The sequence below is a fragment of the Sus scrofa genome, chromosome 18, assembly GCF_054392235.1.
Source record: "Sus scrofa isolate SSC_HxYL_T2T_F1_AM1 chromosome 18, Sscrofa_HxYL_maternal_Yorkshire_Landrace_v2.0, whole genome shotgun sequence".
Taxonomy (NCBI): Eukaryota; Metazoa; Chordata; class Mammalia; order Artiodactyla; family Suidae; genus Sus; species Sus scrofa.
In genome coordinates, this window is record NC_139400.1 from 20,940,024 (window position 1) to 20,954,330 (window position 14,307).

Sequence of the window (14,307 nt, forward strand, 5' to 3'; positions counted from 1 at the left end):
ATTACCTTTAGTCTAACTTGTTCCAAAAATAATGTGGTTGTGCTAACAATAGACCTGTCTTTGTTCTGAAATGATAATTACAGTAATTCCTCTTGTGCCTGTGCAGTGATTCTGGACTGATTGTGAAATGCCAGTGGAACTGCCATTGACAGCTATTTACCTCTATCTGTTTGTGGTATTTGCTGTTGAGCTCTCGTTAAGGCTGAGACTATGGCTTAAATGTGCCCTATGGTACTGTGTAAGCCTTATGATGCCAAGGGGTTGGAAGGTATTTGTGCAATGTTCAGTCCTGTCCAACTCAGAGGAATAAATCCTTACTTGGCAGGTTCTGCATCTCTTTATAATGATTTTTATCTGTTCCCATTGTAGCTGGTTTACAGTGTTCTGTCAGTTTTCTACTGAACAGCTTGGGGACCCAGTTACACATACATGGATACATACATTCTTTTTTCTCACATTATCATGCTCCATCGTAAGTAACCAGACATAATTCCCAGTGCTACATATCAGGATCTCATGGCTAATCCATTCCAAAGACAATAGCCTGCATCTATTAACCCCAAGCACCCCATCCATCCCACTCCCTCCCCCTTGGCAACCACGAGTCTGTTCTGCAAGTCTATGATTTTCTTTTCTGTGGAAAGGCTCATTTGAGCCATATATTAGATTCCAGATATAAGTGATATCTTATGGTATTTGTCTTTCTCTTTCTGACTTAATTCACTCAGTATGAGAGTCTCTAGTTCCATCCATGTTGCTGCAAATAGTATTATGTCATGGTTTTTTATGGCTGAGTAGTATTCCATTGTGTATATATAACACATCTTCCTAATCCAATCATCTGTTGATGGACATTTGGGTTATTTCCATGTCTTGGCTATTGTGAATAGTGCTGCAATGAATATGCAGGTGCATGTGTCTTTTTCAAGGAAATTTTTGTCGGGATACATGCCCAAGAGTGGGATTGCTGGGTCCTATGGTGGTTCTATATTTAGTTTTCTGAGGTACCTCCATAGTGTTCTCCCTAGTGGTGGTACCAGCTTACATTTCCACCAACAGTGCAGGAGTGTTCCCTTTTCTCCACACCCTCTCCAGCATTTGTTGTTTGTGGACTTATTAATGGCCATTCTGACTTGTGTGAGGTGGTATCTCATGGTAGTTTTGATTTGCATTTCTTTAATAATCAGGGATGTTGAGCATTTTTTCATGTGCTTGTTGGCTATCTGTATATCTTCCTTGGAGAAATGTCTATTCAGGTCTTTCGCCCATTTTTCAACTGGGTTGCTGGCTTTTTTGCTGTTGAGTTGTATATGTTGTTTGTATATTTTAGAGATTAAGTCCTTGTCAGTTGCGTCTTGACTAGGCCTAATGACAAATAAAAATGCAGAACCTTTAGATTCGGAAACTTTCCGAAGGTTCTGCATTTTTATTTGTCATTAGGCCTAGTCAAGACGGTTCTGCATTTTTATTTGTCATTAGGCCTAGTCAAGACGAGGTGGGGGGGGGAGAAAATGGTTATTGCCTCCAGTGGATAAAGGGCTATAATGTCAGATAAATATTGGGCTGAGAAATACTTGAAGACGAGGGATATATATTGGAAAAGTTCCGGAGATGAGAATAGTGGTTTGAATCCATAGGTTAACTTAAATGGGTCATTTAAGGACAGCCAGAAAAAACTTTGAGGATCTGGTAATCGGCCAGAAAGAATTTCAGTAAATTCCCACTTCATTCTCCTCTGCTGCTTTGTTCTCTTAATTGAATAAAAGTGTATGTAAAGCTCACAAGTGAGTGCTTTTTTGACATCAAAAATGTTCAATAACGGTAAGTTCTTCACTTTTCAGTTTTTGTTCTATTTCCTTTTCCTTTCTTTCTGTCCCTTTGTATTGCTTTTCTTTTTGCAGTTACAGATAATTGGGTTTCTATTATTCACATTAATGCAAGTGCAAAAATAGTTCAAAGCATCAGATACATACAAATATCTGGGAACCAAATTAGTGGAAGTTGACTTTAGAAATCTCAGTTAACACGGTTTTTTCCCCCCATTCATTAGATAGAGATGAGACATATGGAAACAAGCTGATAACATGCAGGCTTTGCTTTTCTTTTTTAAAGTGAATCTTTTAGATTTTGAGCTAGCGTTTGTATTAACTCCTTTTAAAAGTTTGTTTACTTCATTATAAGTTGATGGTCCAAATGCAGTGTGATTGAACCTTCCTGAACATTCGTTAGCATCATCTGCTGAAGTATCCATCTCAGCTTAAGGCATGGCAATTCTAGTCATTGTATATACCCCAAAGAGTATGCATCCGCCAGGAGATATACGCGAGGAAGTTTATATCAATAACAGCCCCAGGAGTTCCCTTCTTGGCTTAGCAGTTAACGAACCCCACTAGGATCCATGAGGATGCAGGTTTGATCCCTGCCCTCGCTCAGTGGGTTAAGGATCCAGTGTTGCCATGAACTGTGGTGTAGGTCACAGATGCTGCTGCTCGGATCCTGCGTCGCTGTGGCTGTGGTGTAGGCTGGTGGCTACAACTGCAATTTGACCCCTAGCCTGGGAATTTCCATATGCTGCAGGTGTGCCCTTAAAAAAAGGCGAAAAGGAGTTCCCTTCGTGGTGCAATGGTTAACGAATGTGACTAGGAACCATGAGGTTGCGGGTTCGGTCCCTGCCCTTGCTCAGTGGGTTAACGATCCGGCGTTGCCGTGAGCTGCTTGCGGGGTAGGTTGCAGACGCGGCTCGGATCCCGCATTGCTGTGGCTCTGGCGTAGGCCGGTGGCTACAGCTCCAATTCGACCCCTAGCCTGGGAACCTCCATATGCTGCGGGAGCGGCCCAAGAAATGGCAAAAAGACAAAAAAAAAAAAAAAAAAAAGGCAACAAAACAAAACCCCAGTTGGAAACAATCAAATGTTTACCAACAGAAGAGCAGCTGAATACTATCTATTACTCCAAAATAATGATGAGCGAAAGATGTCAAACACAAAAGAGTACATATCGAATGACTCACGTCATATGAGGTTCAAGTTAAACAAGTTGCATCTATGGTAACAGAAGCTAGAGTCATGGTTACCAGCCGGTTAGTAGGAGGAGTGTAAATAGGTTGGGCACGTGGAAACCTTGTGGTTGCTGTAAACTGCCTAAGCCTGATCTGGGTGGAGAGTCACATGTGCGTATCAAAAAGTTCATCCACCTGTATGAGGCAGTCTGGGCACTCTAGTGTCTGACTGCAGTCTATCCCTGAAAGTGTAAGTGATGCTAAAATAGATGTATAAAATACGTGTTTTTTTTTTTTTTTTTTATGGCGTTCCCATCGTCGCTCAGTGGTTAACGAATCCGACTAGGAACCATGAGGTTGCAGGTTGCGGGTTCGATCCCTGGCCTTGCTCAGTGGGTTAAGGATCCGGCGTTGCCGTGAGCTGTGGTGTAGGTTGCAGACGTGGCTTGGGTCCCGTGTGGCTGTGGCTGTGGCTGTGGCGTAGGCTGGCAGCTATAGCTCCGATTCGATCCCTAGCCTGGGAACCTCCATATGCCACGGGAGTGGCCCAAGAAATGGCAGAAAGACACACACACACACAAATATATATATATATATATATATATATATATACTTTTTTACTAAGGCAAGGGAGTTACGCTCATCTGTTGGAGACTTTTAATGTTGGGTTGACTTTTCGTTTTGTGGCCGCATAATGAACTGAGCTCTTACTGTGTTTGATTGTGATGCTCAAAGCTGTTTTACTCTTCAGAATGTTTTCAATCGAGGATTATTATTTTGCATTTCCTTGATCTTATATAGATGAGAAGTCGTTTGAGGAGGTTTTAGGCAAAAAGGAAAGGCTTGCCTAAAGTTTAAAAAGTTTTCTAAGGATGGGTTGCATATTTAAATATTATTTCCTATGTAATAATTTCTTATAATTATATATTACGATAAATATATAGATGTATTTATTAAATATATATGGAAGCTGCCTTAAGCTATGTATTTTATCTCTTTTATATCCTTTTTGTTCTGTGTACATTGGTTATTTAATGGGAAGAGAGATGACACAAAGAGCTTTTGTATTAAACTGACATGGTGACCTTAAGGCTGAAAATAACATAAAAGCAAAAAGTGGCTCTTAGTGATCTGGCTAGCAAATGTTTCTATATTTTAGTTGATTTGTATTCATGATTTATGCAAGGTTTCCTACTTTGCTCATGGCTAACAGCTTTCAGTAAGTATCTTCTCAAAGGCATTTTGATTATAGAGTGACCTCAGGGTTCCCAGATTTCCTGAGTAACTGTTGCTTCCTTTTGCTTCTTGTTTTCATAGGCTGCCCTGCAAGTTGGGGGCCACGGAGAAAGGCTGCACCAGTGTCGGGAGGTCATGCTGCTAACATACAAGTCCATCCCTATGCAAGTGGATGGGGAGCCCTGTAGGTTGGCCCCAGCTATGATTCGGATCTCACTGAGGAATCAGGCCAACATGGTACAGAAGAGCAAGAGGAGAACGTCCATGCCTTTACTCAACGAGTGAGTCTGCCCTTGCCCACCTTGGTGAACACGGAGACCACCGTGGAGAGGAGGTCATGTGGAGAGGAGAGCATGTGCATGGTCGGGGGCCTCCCTGTGCTGAGAAAGAAGAGTCCAGGAAACTCAGCAGTTCCTCTGTCCCCCGCACTCATTTCTTCTTCACCTTTACAGATGACCATGCGCTTCTTTCAGAAATGATTGCTGTGTGTTAGACTGATGATGCCTTTTCACTGACCGCTTGAGTATATATTTACTGGGATGAGCAGATCATCATTAAGAGTGACTCAGGGTCATAAAACGTATGCAGTGAAATGTGTTCTTTTTTGTTTTAAGACGGCTTGTTGTTGGCCTCCTCTTTACCCCGCTCACTTGGAGAGTGTTGGTTTCTCCAGGTACAGGAGGTTGGCAGAGCTGGGTTCTGGCTCACCTGTCTCCACGCTGCCTCCTCTTCTCCTCGTAGTGGGTTGTCCCTTTCCTGATGCTCCCGTCTTGGGATCCTGTGCACTCTGATGCTTCAACTCAGTTTTGCCGTTCTGGGTGGCATCCTGTTATCTAGATGAAACCTGACCCACGACAAAATGCCCAAACCAAATGTACTCCTCCTGGAACCTTTCCTTTCTCGGGCATTTCGATAAACTGACTTGAGAGAGGGTGATACTTAGATATTTTGAGTGCACATGCATTTTATCGAGCGCTTTAATCTCATTTTTAATTGAAAAGTCTCTTTGGGGTTGGAGAAGGAAGTGGAGAAAGATGGGGGTTGGAGGCATCTTTTTGAATATCTTCTGTGTATCGTGTGCCTGTGCCTGACCTGACTCAAGGTAAGGCCATCTCAGGGTTCAGCCTCGGACCCTTCTTCTGTCACCAGTGAGGGACCCTCCCAGGTGCTCCTCCTATTTGTGGCCTGTGATGCATGGTGACCTCTCTGTACTGAATGGCTGGCTTCATGCAGTGCCTGTGAAGCAAGGGCATGCTTTGCCATGTATTTACGGAGTAAATATGACAACCGCAGAGGTGCCTAGAATAAACCAGTGACACGGATGTCATGGCTCCCTGCCAGAGCTTCACCTCTCTTTCTGAGATGGCAGACGTTGAAGGGCACCCTTAGCCAGAGCTCATAAAATGTGTCAGTTCTGAGGGTCTGCTTCTAGATCTGAAGCCAGGCTGAGGGAACCTCTCTCCTCTGCATCTTCCTTTCCAGAGCCACTCTGGACTCCCCCAGCGCTTCTCCTGGGTCATTATCCAGCATTTAAGTTTAGTTGGCTTGTTGCCGTTTTTTCATTTTGTTTACATTTTGCAGCCAGTTCTTGGCGCATTTCTGCTGCTTTCTCTTTGCCCTGCTTTTACCTTCTGTTAGGTTAAATAAGCAATCGGTGAGTTTCAGGCAGGCTGTCAAGCAGCAGTAGAATGTTGACTGTACCTTCTCTAGGAACATGAGGGTTAAGCCATGAGTTACTGGTTTGAGAGAAAGCTCTCGGCTGCTAAGTGAAAAGCCCTCTCTGAGAGCGTCCAGGTTGTTTTGGATCATTTGTAGGAAGTTTGTTAATGGAGCTAAAACTTCTTAATATCTTCAGACAGACAGCTCCCATTTTCATGCCTGGTGCTTCTCTGTTTAATAACCTTATCAGACATGAAATTGTTTTCAGGTGTTTAGTTTCAGTTTTTTGCCCCCGAGAAAGAATATGTTTTTGCTCGGTAACTGTATTGTTAAGAATTTATTTGGACTTTGTTCACATATAAAAACAAATGTAAAGAGTTGTTTTCTTTTTGTACACATGGTACATTTGACACGTGATCTGACTTTGTAGATTTAGCTGCCAGGGTGTTGAAGAAACAGCCTCAACTCAAAAATACAGTTACATCCCACCAGGGGGCAGTGGTGCCTCCATCTAAACAGCCTCAGGCTGTAGGAAAGACTCATGAGAAGTGGCAGTTAATAATATTCTGTTCACTTCTTTAAAGAATGTATAAATCTCAAAGATTAGCAAAGATCTTTATTATATTATTATTAAAATTATCATTAAAGGAGGGAGTTCCCACTGTGGCTCAATGGTTTATCCATGAAGCCCAACTAGTATCCATGAAGATGCAGGTTCAATCCCTGGCCTCACTTACTGGGTTAAGGATCTGGCATTGCTGTGAGTTGTGGAGTTGTGGTGTAGGTCTCAGACATGGCTCAGATCCCGAGTTGCTATGGCTGTGGTGTAGGCCAGCAGCTGAAGTCCTGATTCAACCCCTAGCCTGCGAAATTCCATGTGCCACATGTGTGGCCCTAAAAAACAAAAACATTCAACACTACATTTTTAGACAATCTCTAACCCACTACTCTTGGTCACCCTCTGTGATTAGATGGCCGCTTTTTATTTCACTAGAAATCCTGGCTTGAAAAATCTAACTTCTAGTAGATTTCCAAGTGGAGCTTCCAGTTTAAGGGCAGTGTGGCCCTTATAATACCTTCTCACAAGTTTTCTTGCGTCTTCTGAGTCCCCCAAGCTTTCCTCTGTTGAGATCACAGGTGTACAAAGTTCACTATTGCAGACAAAGCAGGGAGAGAACATTGAAAGAGAATTCTTTCCTTCATTTTTCCCATCCCTCTTTCCCTTTTTCCCTTTCTCCCTTATTATATATTTTTTTTACTGTTTCTTCTGTACCATTTGCATTTGCTTTTCTTTCTGAAGAAATGGAACTGTTTAAACTGCTTTTAGAATTTTAGTTTAAAAACCTGTGTGCGTGTGTGTTGGGGGGAGGCTGCTTTTAGAATTTTAGTTTAAAAACCTGTGTGCGTGTGTGTTGGGGGGAGGGGGGGTGTCTCAGTCAGAAGCAGGTGGCTTTCCAATCATCTTAAGGGCTTCGCCTCCCTTCACGCAGCATGTAGGATGAATATTTGAGGGTTGAGTGCGGGAATGCCTGTGCTCCTCAAGGATTTGCCCCTTCTCTGGGAGACCAGGTCTGTGGCCCACGTTGCCCCTGTGACTTTATAAGCTAATGGGTCCCAAATGCGTGTCTTCAGCCTGGGCTTTCTTCTCAAAATGAAAGACTCGTACTCAGGTATCTTGGGGGACATCTTTACCCGCATGTCTCACAGCAACGTGAAACTACAGCTAAACATGGACCCTTTAACTCTCTTCCTTTTGCTTTCCGTCCTCATCACCCAGTGAGCCTTCTTCATTCGCATTCGTATTAATGGAACCACCACCCACTCATTCAGCGTGTCGGAGCCCTGGCGTCATCTCCATCCCTCCCCTTGTCCACATCCCGTGTGTTCTCAGATCCCTCCCTTCTGTGTATTCCCCACACCGTTAACTCTCAAAGCGTCTGTCCCCTCTGCTAATAACACAGCCTTACTTCCAAAGATGTGTTCGTTACCTCTCAGGAGCGTTGCCAAAATATGCGCAGTTTCTTTCTTTACTTGCAGTGTTGCTGCCTTCACACAACGTCTTTTCCAATAGACTTGGTCGAATGAGCGTTCCAAAAAAATAAAACCAGTATTTCCTGGCTTTACAGACCTTTTTAATTATTGCCTTCACCCTCATCTTCCTGTGCTCCGGAGCTGACTGTTATTTCTGGGTCAGTACAGCCTGTCTCTTGTTGTCATATGTTTGCCCTCCCTCTCTCTTCTTGAGGTGGCTTCCTCGCCTCCTTTTCATCTGCCAGCTCTTGCTTGGGTTCAAAATTCCATGGGAATACCACTTTCCCTAAGAATCCTCTTCTCTCTGCCTCTAGCCATTAAATGCGCCGCTGAGCACTCCCAGAATGTTCTTATTACTTCTCTCATTCCATTTATCAAAGGCAGTGTCATTATTGGTTTATTGGTCTCCCCTGCTCTGTAGGGAGGCTCTGGGATTTGCCTTTTAGGGTCCCAGGGCCTGCTGGCGTGTCTGAGGCCTACAGTTATGTGTTGAATAAGGGACTTACACATGGATCAGATCTATAATGTTCTATCTTTTATGGTTCTTGGAAATTGTCTCTAAAGTAACATAAATCTAAAACCCCATGAATATAAAAATAATATAGAAAATGTCCTGATCACATTTATGACAGTAAGTGGAAGATATATACTTAAGAAGTTCAAGGTCTGGTCCACACGGATGGCTGGAGGAATTCTCATGAAAAACCATTAGACTTTTATGATGCCACTACATCTTCATTTAAGCAAAAAAGGAAAAAAAAAATCTTAAAAAGTACTTCTGGGCTTATGATCCCCTTTGCTATTGCTACACACATTCGAAAAGGCTGGGTCCATTTTGTTCAGTACCCTCTCACCTCCCCAGCCCATGTGTACAGAAGCCTATCTCATTTTATCTTGGCTTATGAATCTGCTTGAAATATGACTCCAGTATCTTCCCCCCCAAAAGTAATAGAGAACATTTGCCCACGTTGGTATTCATATACTAATGACATGACAGCCAGATGAATTTGATGATACCCTCTATTCGGAAGGCGCTTTTGAAGGAGATCAGACACTGTACCTTGCTCTGATGTTTAGGAAGATCTTAACCTGAGTTCGCAAGCAATGTAGACGGCATTGTTAAGAGTGATTGTATTCTCCAACAGCAAGATTTCTAGTTGCCAGCTTTGAAGTGGGCGACCGGGTTCTACCATCCTGGGCGGCTGAGAAGTATTATTGGTTGTAACTGATTGCCCTTTGAAGATAACAAGGAGCTAATTCATACAAAGCTTTGTATGGGAATTTGCATACCCAGCCGAAAAGAGGGATGGGGGGGTACATCTATTGCAGTTACAGTGAAACTGTTCAAATGATACAAGGGAGTGGAGAGAAGACTTATGTAAAAGTGGCAAGAAATTTGGACGTTAGTTTCTTCAGTTCTATGTTTTGTCTTTTCTGGTAGCTGCCTATGACTTCTGAGACCCTCTCCTTTATAAAAGAAGGGAGAACTGGGAGAAGGCTACAGTTTCACTCCTCTACCAAGCATGTGTGTGGACTTAGAGCATTACCATGATGCTGTTAGGCTTTCTTGGTATTTCCTTTGGATTGCTTACAAAGCCTTCTTTGAACTGAAAGAAGTTAAAGTTTTGGTTGAGCCACTCTTTTCAAGATGGCTCTCTTTTGACACAAATGTTCCAGCAAAGCCCAGAATCATGAGGACTTTGTTCAAAGATTCATCTCACCTTGATTCTGCTCAAAGATGAGTTGCCTGTGCCAGCCTACCACTCGTGTGAGTGCGCGTGTGTGTGCGGGTGTGTGCGCGCGCGGGCATGTGTGTGCGCACGCGCACACGCCAGGTGGATGCCAGCAACCTCGAGCCCGAGAGGACCGCGGGAACCTTCTGGCCCCGCAGCGCTGCGCAGCATCAGCGCCCCCGCCCGCATCCGCAGGCGCCCGCCTCGTGCTCCAGTCTGTGGCTTGCCTGAGAGCCGGCCCTGCCATGTGTCCTGTTGGCTTCGTCGCTGTCACCGGCTTTCTGGATTATTTCGTGGCTGGCTTGGTTTTCCTTTTCTTTTCATTCACTGTTTGGTGGCGCGCTCATTTAATTTCTGTTTAAATTTTGTGTGTCTCTCTTTCTCTCTCCTGGCTTGTTCCCTGTCTGTCCACGCTGTTTTGCTGACTGTCTTCGCTGCTCATTCCCTGCTGCCTCTAGTATCCATCAGGTGCAAGCTGCGGACCTGCGGAGAGTGTCTGCTCCCCCTGGCTCCTTCACCATGTGAGTACGAAGCTGTTCAGTTTCTACATTGTCTCTCTCACCCCGGTCTCCTCCGCGGGGCCAGACTACCTGCATCCACTCCCTTCGCAGGGCTGCTTCTCAGACAAAGAACCACCTCATTGTGATTGTCTTGGGCCCTTCTTTGATTTGAGATGCAGCTGTGAAGTTCTTTGTGTTCTATTTGTTTCACTCCTCTACAAATTCACAGTTTGATTTTTTGATTAGGAGTTCCCATTGTGGCTCAGTGGAAACAAATCTGACTAGTATCCATGAGGACACAGGTTCAATCCCTGGCCTCGCTCGATGGGTTAAGGATCCGGCATTGCCATGAGCTGTGGTGTAGGTCACAGACATGGCTTGGATCTGATGTTGCTGTGGCTGTGGCATAGGCCGGCGGCTACAGCTGTTTCAACCCCTAGCCTGGGAACCTCCACATGCTGTGGATGCAGCCCTAAAAAGACGAAAATAATAATAATAAAAATAAAATGAACATTTTTGATTAAATACTTTAGGGTCTGGAGTATGGGGTTCTGTAAAATTCCAAACTAAGCATTGGTTGCTATGGAAAGTGTGTGAACTCATTAGACCATTCCATTATCTGTGGCACAGGGATGACCTCGAAGAGGTGCCCGTGACCCTTGAATCTGTGGATGGACCCCTGAACTTATATGTGGAGCTTTGAATGTATGTACGTGCATTTTTCTGGATTGAGGATCTATAGTTGTAATAAAAGATCAGTGGCCCAAAGCTGCTATTGAGTTAGCCAAATGCATTTTATACTAGTAATAAGTACTTAACAGAGTCTGTGCTTTCATTTTCTCTGGTGAAAGACAAACAAAAAGACAATTTTTTTTTTTTTTTTTTTTTTAGCCCTTCACTTCAGGATGTTTTTTATGCTGTTGCCTTCTGTCTTGCCCTTCTTTCTTTTCACCATCTTACATATACTTTTATTATGGTTCAGGTACTGTAACAGTGTTTTATATATGTTAACGTACTCTCCCAACAACTCTCTGCCCTATGTGATATTATCATTTCCATGTTATACATGAGATATAGGACGTGCAGAAAAGCTGAGTAATTGACAGAGGTCACAGAGCTTATAAGTGGTAGACTGGGATTCATACTCCTGCAGCCTGGTTCCAAAATTCACTTGCTTAACAATTTATAATTTGCTGCTTTTCATCTATTGGTATCCTACATATTTCTCAGGGCTTAGGGGAATAACTGCCTTTTCAAAGAATTGTACCTTGATTTTTGCTGGCAGAACTCGTTACATTCTTATTGGAGTTCACTTTTGATGCACTTATTATAGTTGTCAAGGTATTATTGATTGGTACTAATTATATTAGCTCTCTGTCTATGTATATCCCATACTAAACATAGGCCACTTGAAATCATTTACAGTATCTTCTGATCACAGACCTTGACACAAAGTATTCTGAAACCAAACATGATTGTCTGTTGTTGGGTAGAATGAATGAGGGACGTGGTCTTGACAACATAATGTATAAATATATTAGGAACTGCAACATACTGTTAATGTGCGCATACGTGGGAAATTTCAACTTTACCCAAAGGAGAATCTTGAAATCTTTGTTTTGATCATATAAAACCACATATAAATGCTGAATTTTAATCAAAAAGCATTTAGTGGCTTCATACGGTAGAACAAAACAAAGCAAATAAAGTATTTCGCCACAAATTTTATTACTGTCGTTTTTTTTGAAACATCAGAGAAAAGCTATACTTCCCAGATTTGGCATACAGCATACTTTGTAGTTCAGCCATCCTTACTTTCTTTCTTTTTTTTTTTTTTTTTTTTTTCTTACTTTCTTCTTCTTCTTTTTTAATTGATATATCATCAGGGCACCCAAAGAGCTCAGTTGGGAAAATGTTAGAGGGAGGTATCATTGATGTAAACATTACATTAGTTTCAAATATACAACATAATATTCAATGTTTGTGGATATTGTGACACGATCACCACATACGTCTCATGCATATCATCACCATGGAGCTCCCTTGTGGTGCAGTGGGTTAAGGATCTGGCATTGTCACTGCAGTGGCTCAGGTTGCTGCCATGGCACGAGTTTGATCTCCGGCCCAGGATTTTCCACATGCCATAGGCATATCCCCAAAAAAGTACCCATCATCACATGTAATTACAACAGTTTTTTCTTGTGATACGATCTTTTAAGGTCTCTCTTAGCAACTTTCAAATGTACAATACCGTATTACCACCTCTAGTCTCCATGCGGTACATCACATCCCCAGGACTTAGTGACTTTATAACCAAAAGTGTGTACCTTTTGACCCCCTTCACCTATTTCCCCCCTGCCTCTCCAGTGTTGCTTAACGAATTATTAAAGCTGTACCTCAATTAATAAATGTGTTATACGTGAGTTCAGAGTAGAATCCTCATGGAAGACTACATGCACAGCGTTTCATGCCTCTTGAAGAGGCATGTCACTGTACATGGAGTCTTTCTGAAACTCCTTCAGCTTTTCATTAATTTCTGTTTTCCCTCCTGCCCTTTCCCTACCAAAATGAAATAACCTGAACTGCTTACACCTAATTTTTCCTCTTTCAAAAATGTTATTCAGTATCCACTTTAAATGCCAGATACTCTGTGGGATACTGGAGATACGATGTTAGAAAGCTACGGTTTCTGCCCTGGAGAAATGGACACATCAGGAACAGACCTACTTGGGTTGCCTACAGTACAGTTACGACACAATGGGACAAGTATTTAAATAGACACTCTGGTTGTAGTTCCATGTGAATAGCTCTTTATTGAGTATTTATTATATTTGTTTTTATATTTTAACATTTAAAAATTGAGTTTTCTGACACATAGTTCTGAATTTTAGGACACGTATTGGTTCATTTAACTAGCACCATGATCAGGATACAGGAAGGTTCTATCACCCCTTGTAATCTACACCCTTTATGATCATACCCCCTGACCCCTGCATCTCTCATCTCAACCTTTGGCAACCACTGATGGCTACAGTTTTATGTGTTTGAGAATGCCATGTAAATGGAATCATACAATATGTAACCCTTGCACTGGTTTCTTCGAATGAACATGACATCTTTGATATTTATCAGAGTCATTGCACAAATCAATCATTTATTCCTTTTTGTTGCTGAGCAATATTCCGTTATATGGATGTTTCTGTTTATTTACCTGTTTATCCATTGGAAGACATCTGGGTTATTTCCAATTTTGAGCGGTTACGAATAGAACTGCATAAACAGTGATGCACAAGTTTTACGTAAATGTAAGTTTTCGTGCCTCTAGTTTAAACACCTAAGGAAGGATCCCAGGGTCACATTAAACTTGATGAGAGACTGACAGACGGTTTTCCAGGGTGGTTGTGCCCTTTTGCATTTCCGTTAGCGGGGTACGAGAGTGGGTGGTTGTGCCCTTTTGCATTTTCGTTAGCAGGGTACGAGAGTGCCTGTCGCTCCACATCTGTCAGCACTTGGTAATGTCACTATTTTAAAATTTTAATCATTCTAATATGAGTATCTTTTCATGTGTTTATTTGCCATCTTTTATACATTCTCTGGTGAAGCATCAGCTCAAGTCTTTTGCCCATTTTTTTAAAATTGGGCTATTTGTTTTCCTCCTGTTGAGTTTTGGGAGTTTGTCATGTATTCTGGATCCAAGCCTTTGTTAGGTTATGGGGTTTGCTGATACTTTCTTTGTCGTAGAAGGCAGTTGACTATTTTCAGGCCACAACTTCTGACTCATCTTCTGCGGGTCGTGGCTACAGTGTTAGTTCTTCTTTCGAAACCTTGCAGTGTCAGTCGTATCTGGCTGGCATGTGCCAAGTTGCCGTGTGGGATCTGAGTGGAGCGTCTTCTCTGTTGTTCAGTTCCTAAGTCTGTGGTATTACGTTTCAGGCCAGATTCATAGATTTGCAGCCTCGAGAGGAACCCACGTTCATGGACGTCTCTGTTTTCCCAAGCTGCTCCTTGTCTGTTGTCATTCTCAGTACGTTGCCATTTCCTGGGGCTCCCTTTTAGGGTCCTTCAGCCCGAAAGCGAAGGCTTTAGTTACTTCCTTCTTCTGCATCCCTCCTGAAACCGGTTCATATCCAGGACCAAGCAGTGATAAAAC

The 14,307-nt window shown here is 42.6% G+C and overlaps 1 protein-coding gene and 1 long non-coding RNA gene across 41 annotated transcripts in view; one reads left to right on the top strand and one right to left on the bottom strand.

Annotated features, from left to right (window-relative positions):
• Positions 1 to 14,307, top strand: part of DGKI (diacylglycerol kinase iota) — a 474,617-nt gene that overhangs the window by 315,069 nt on the left and 145,241 nt on the right. For 22 of the 40 annotated variants that reach the window (XM_021079006.2, XM_085005362.1, XM_021079011.2 and 19 more), the window contains one exon: positions 4,316 to 4,515. In XM_021079006.2, the coding sequence (XP_020934665.1) occupies positions 4,316 to 4,515 (200 nt within the window). Of the gene's footprint in view, positions 1 to 4,315; positions 4,516 to 10,115; positions 10,179 to 14,307 lie in introns of all 40 variants that reach the window. The other 18 variants (XM_021079007.2, XM_021079008.2, XM_021079004.2 and 15 more) reach the window with 1 other exon arrangement.
• Positions 12,945 to 14,307, bottom strand: part of LOC110257584 (uncharacterized) — a 170,833-nt gene continuing 169,470 nt past the window's right edge. The window contains exon 7 of the long non-coding RNA XR_014833705.1: positions 12,945 to 14,306. This is a non-coding gene — a long non-coding RNA (uncharacterized LOC110257584). The remainder of the gene's footprint in view (position 14,307) is intronic.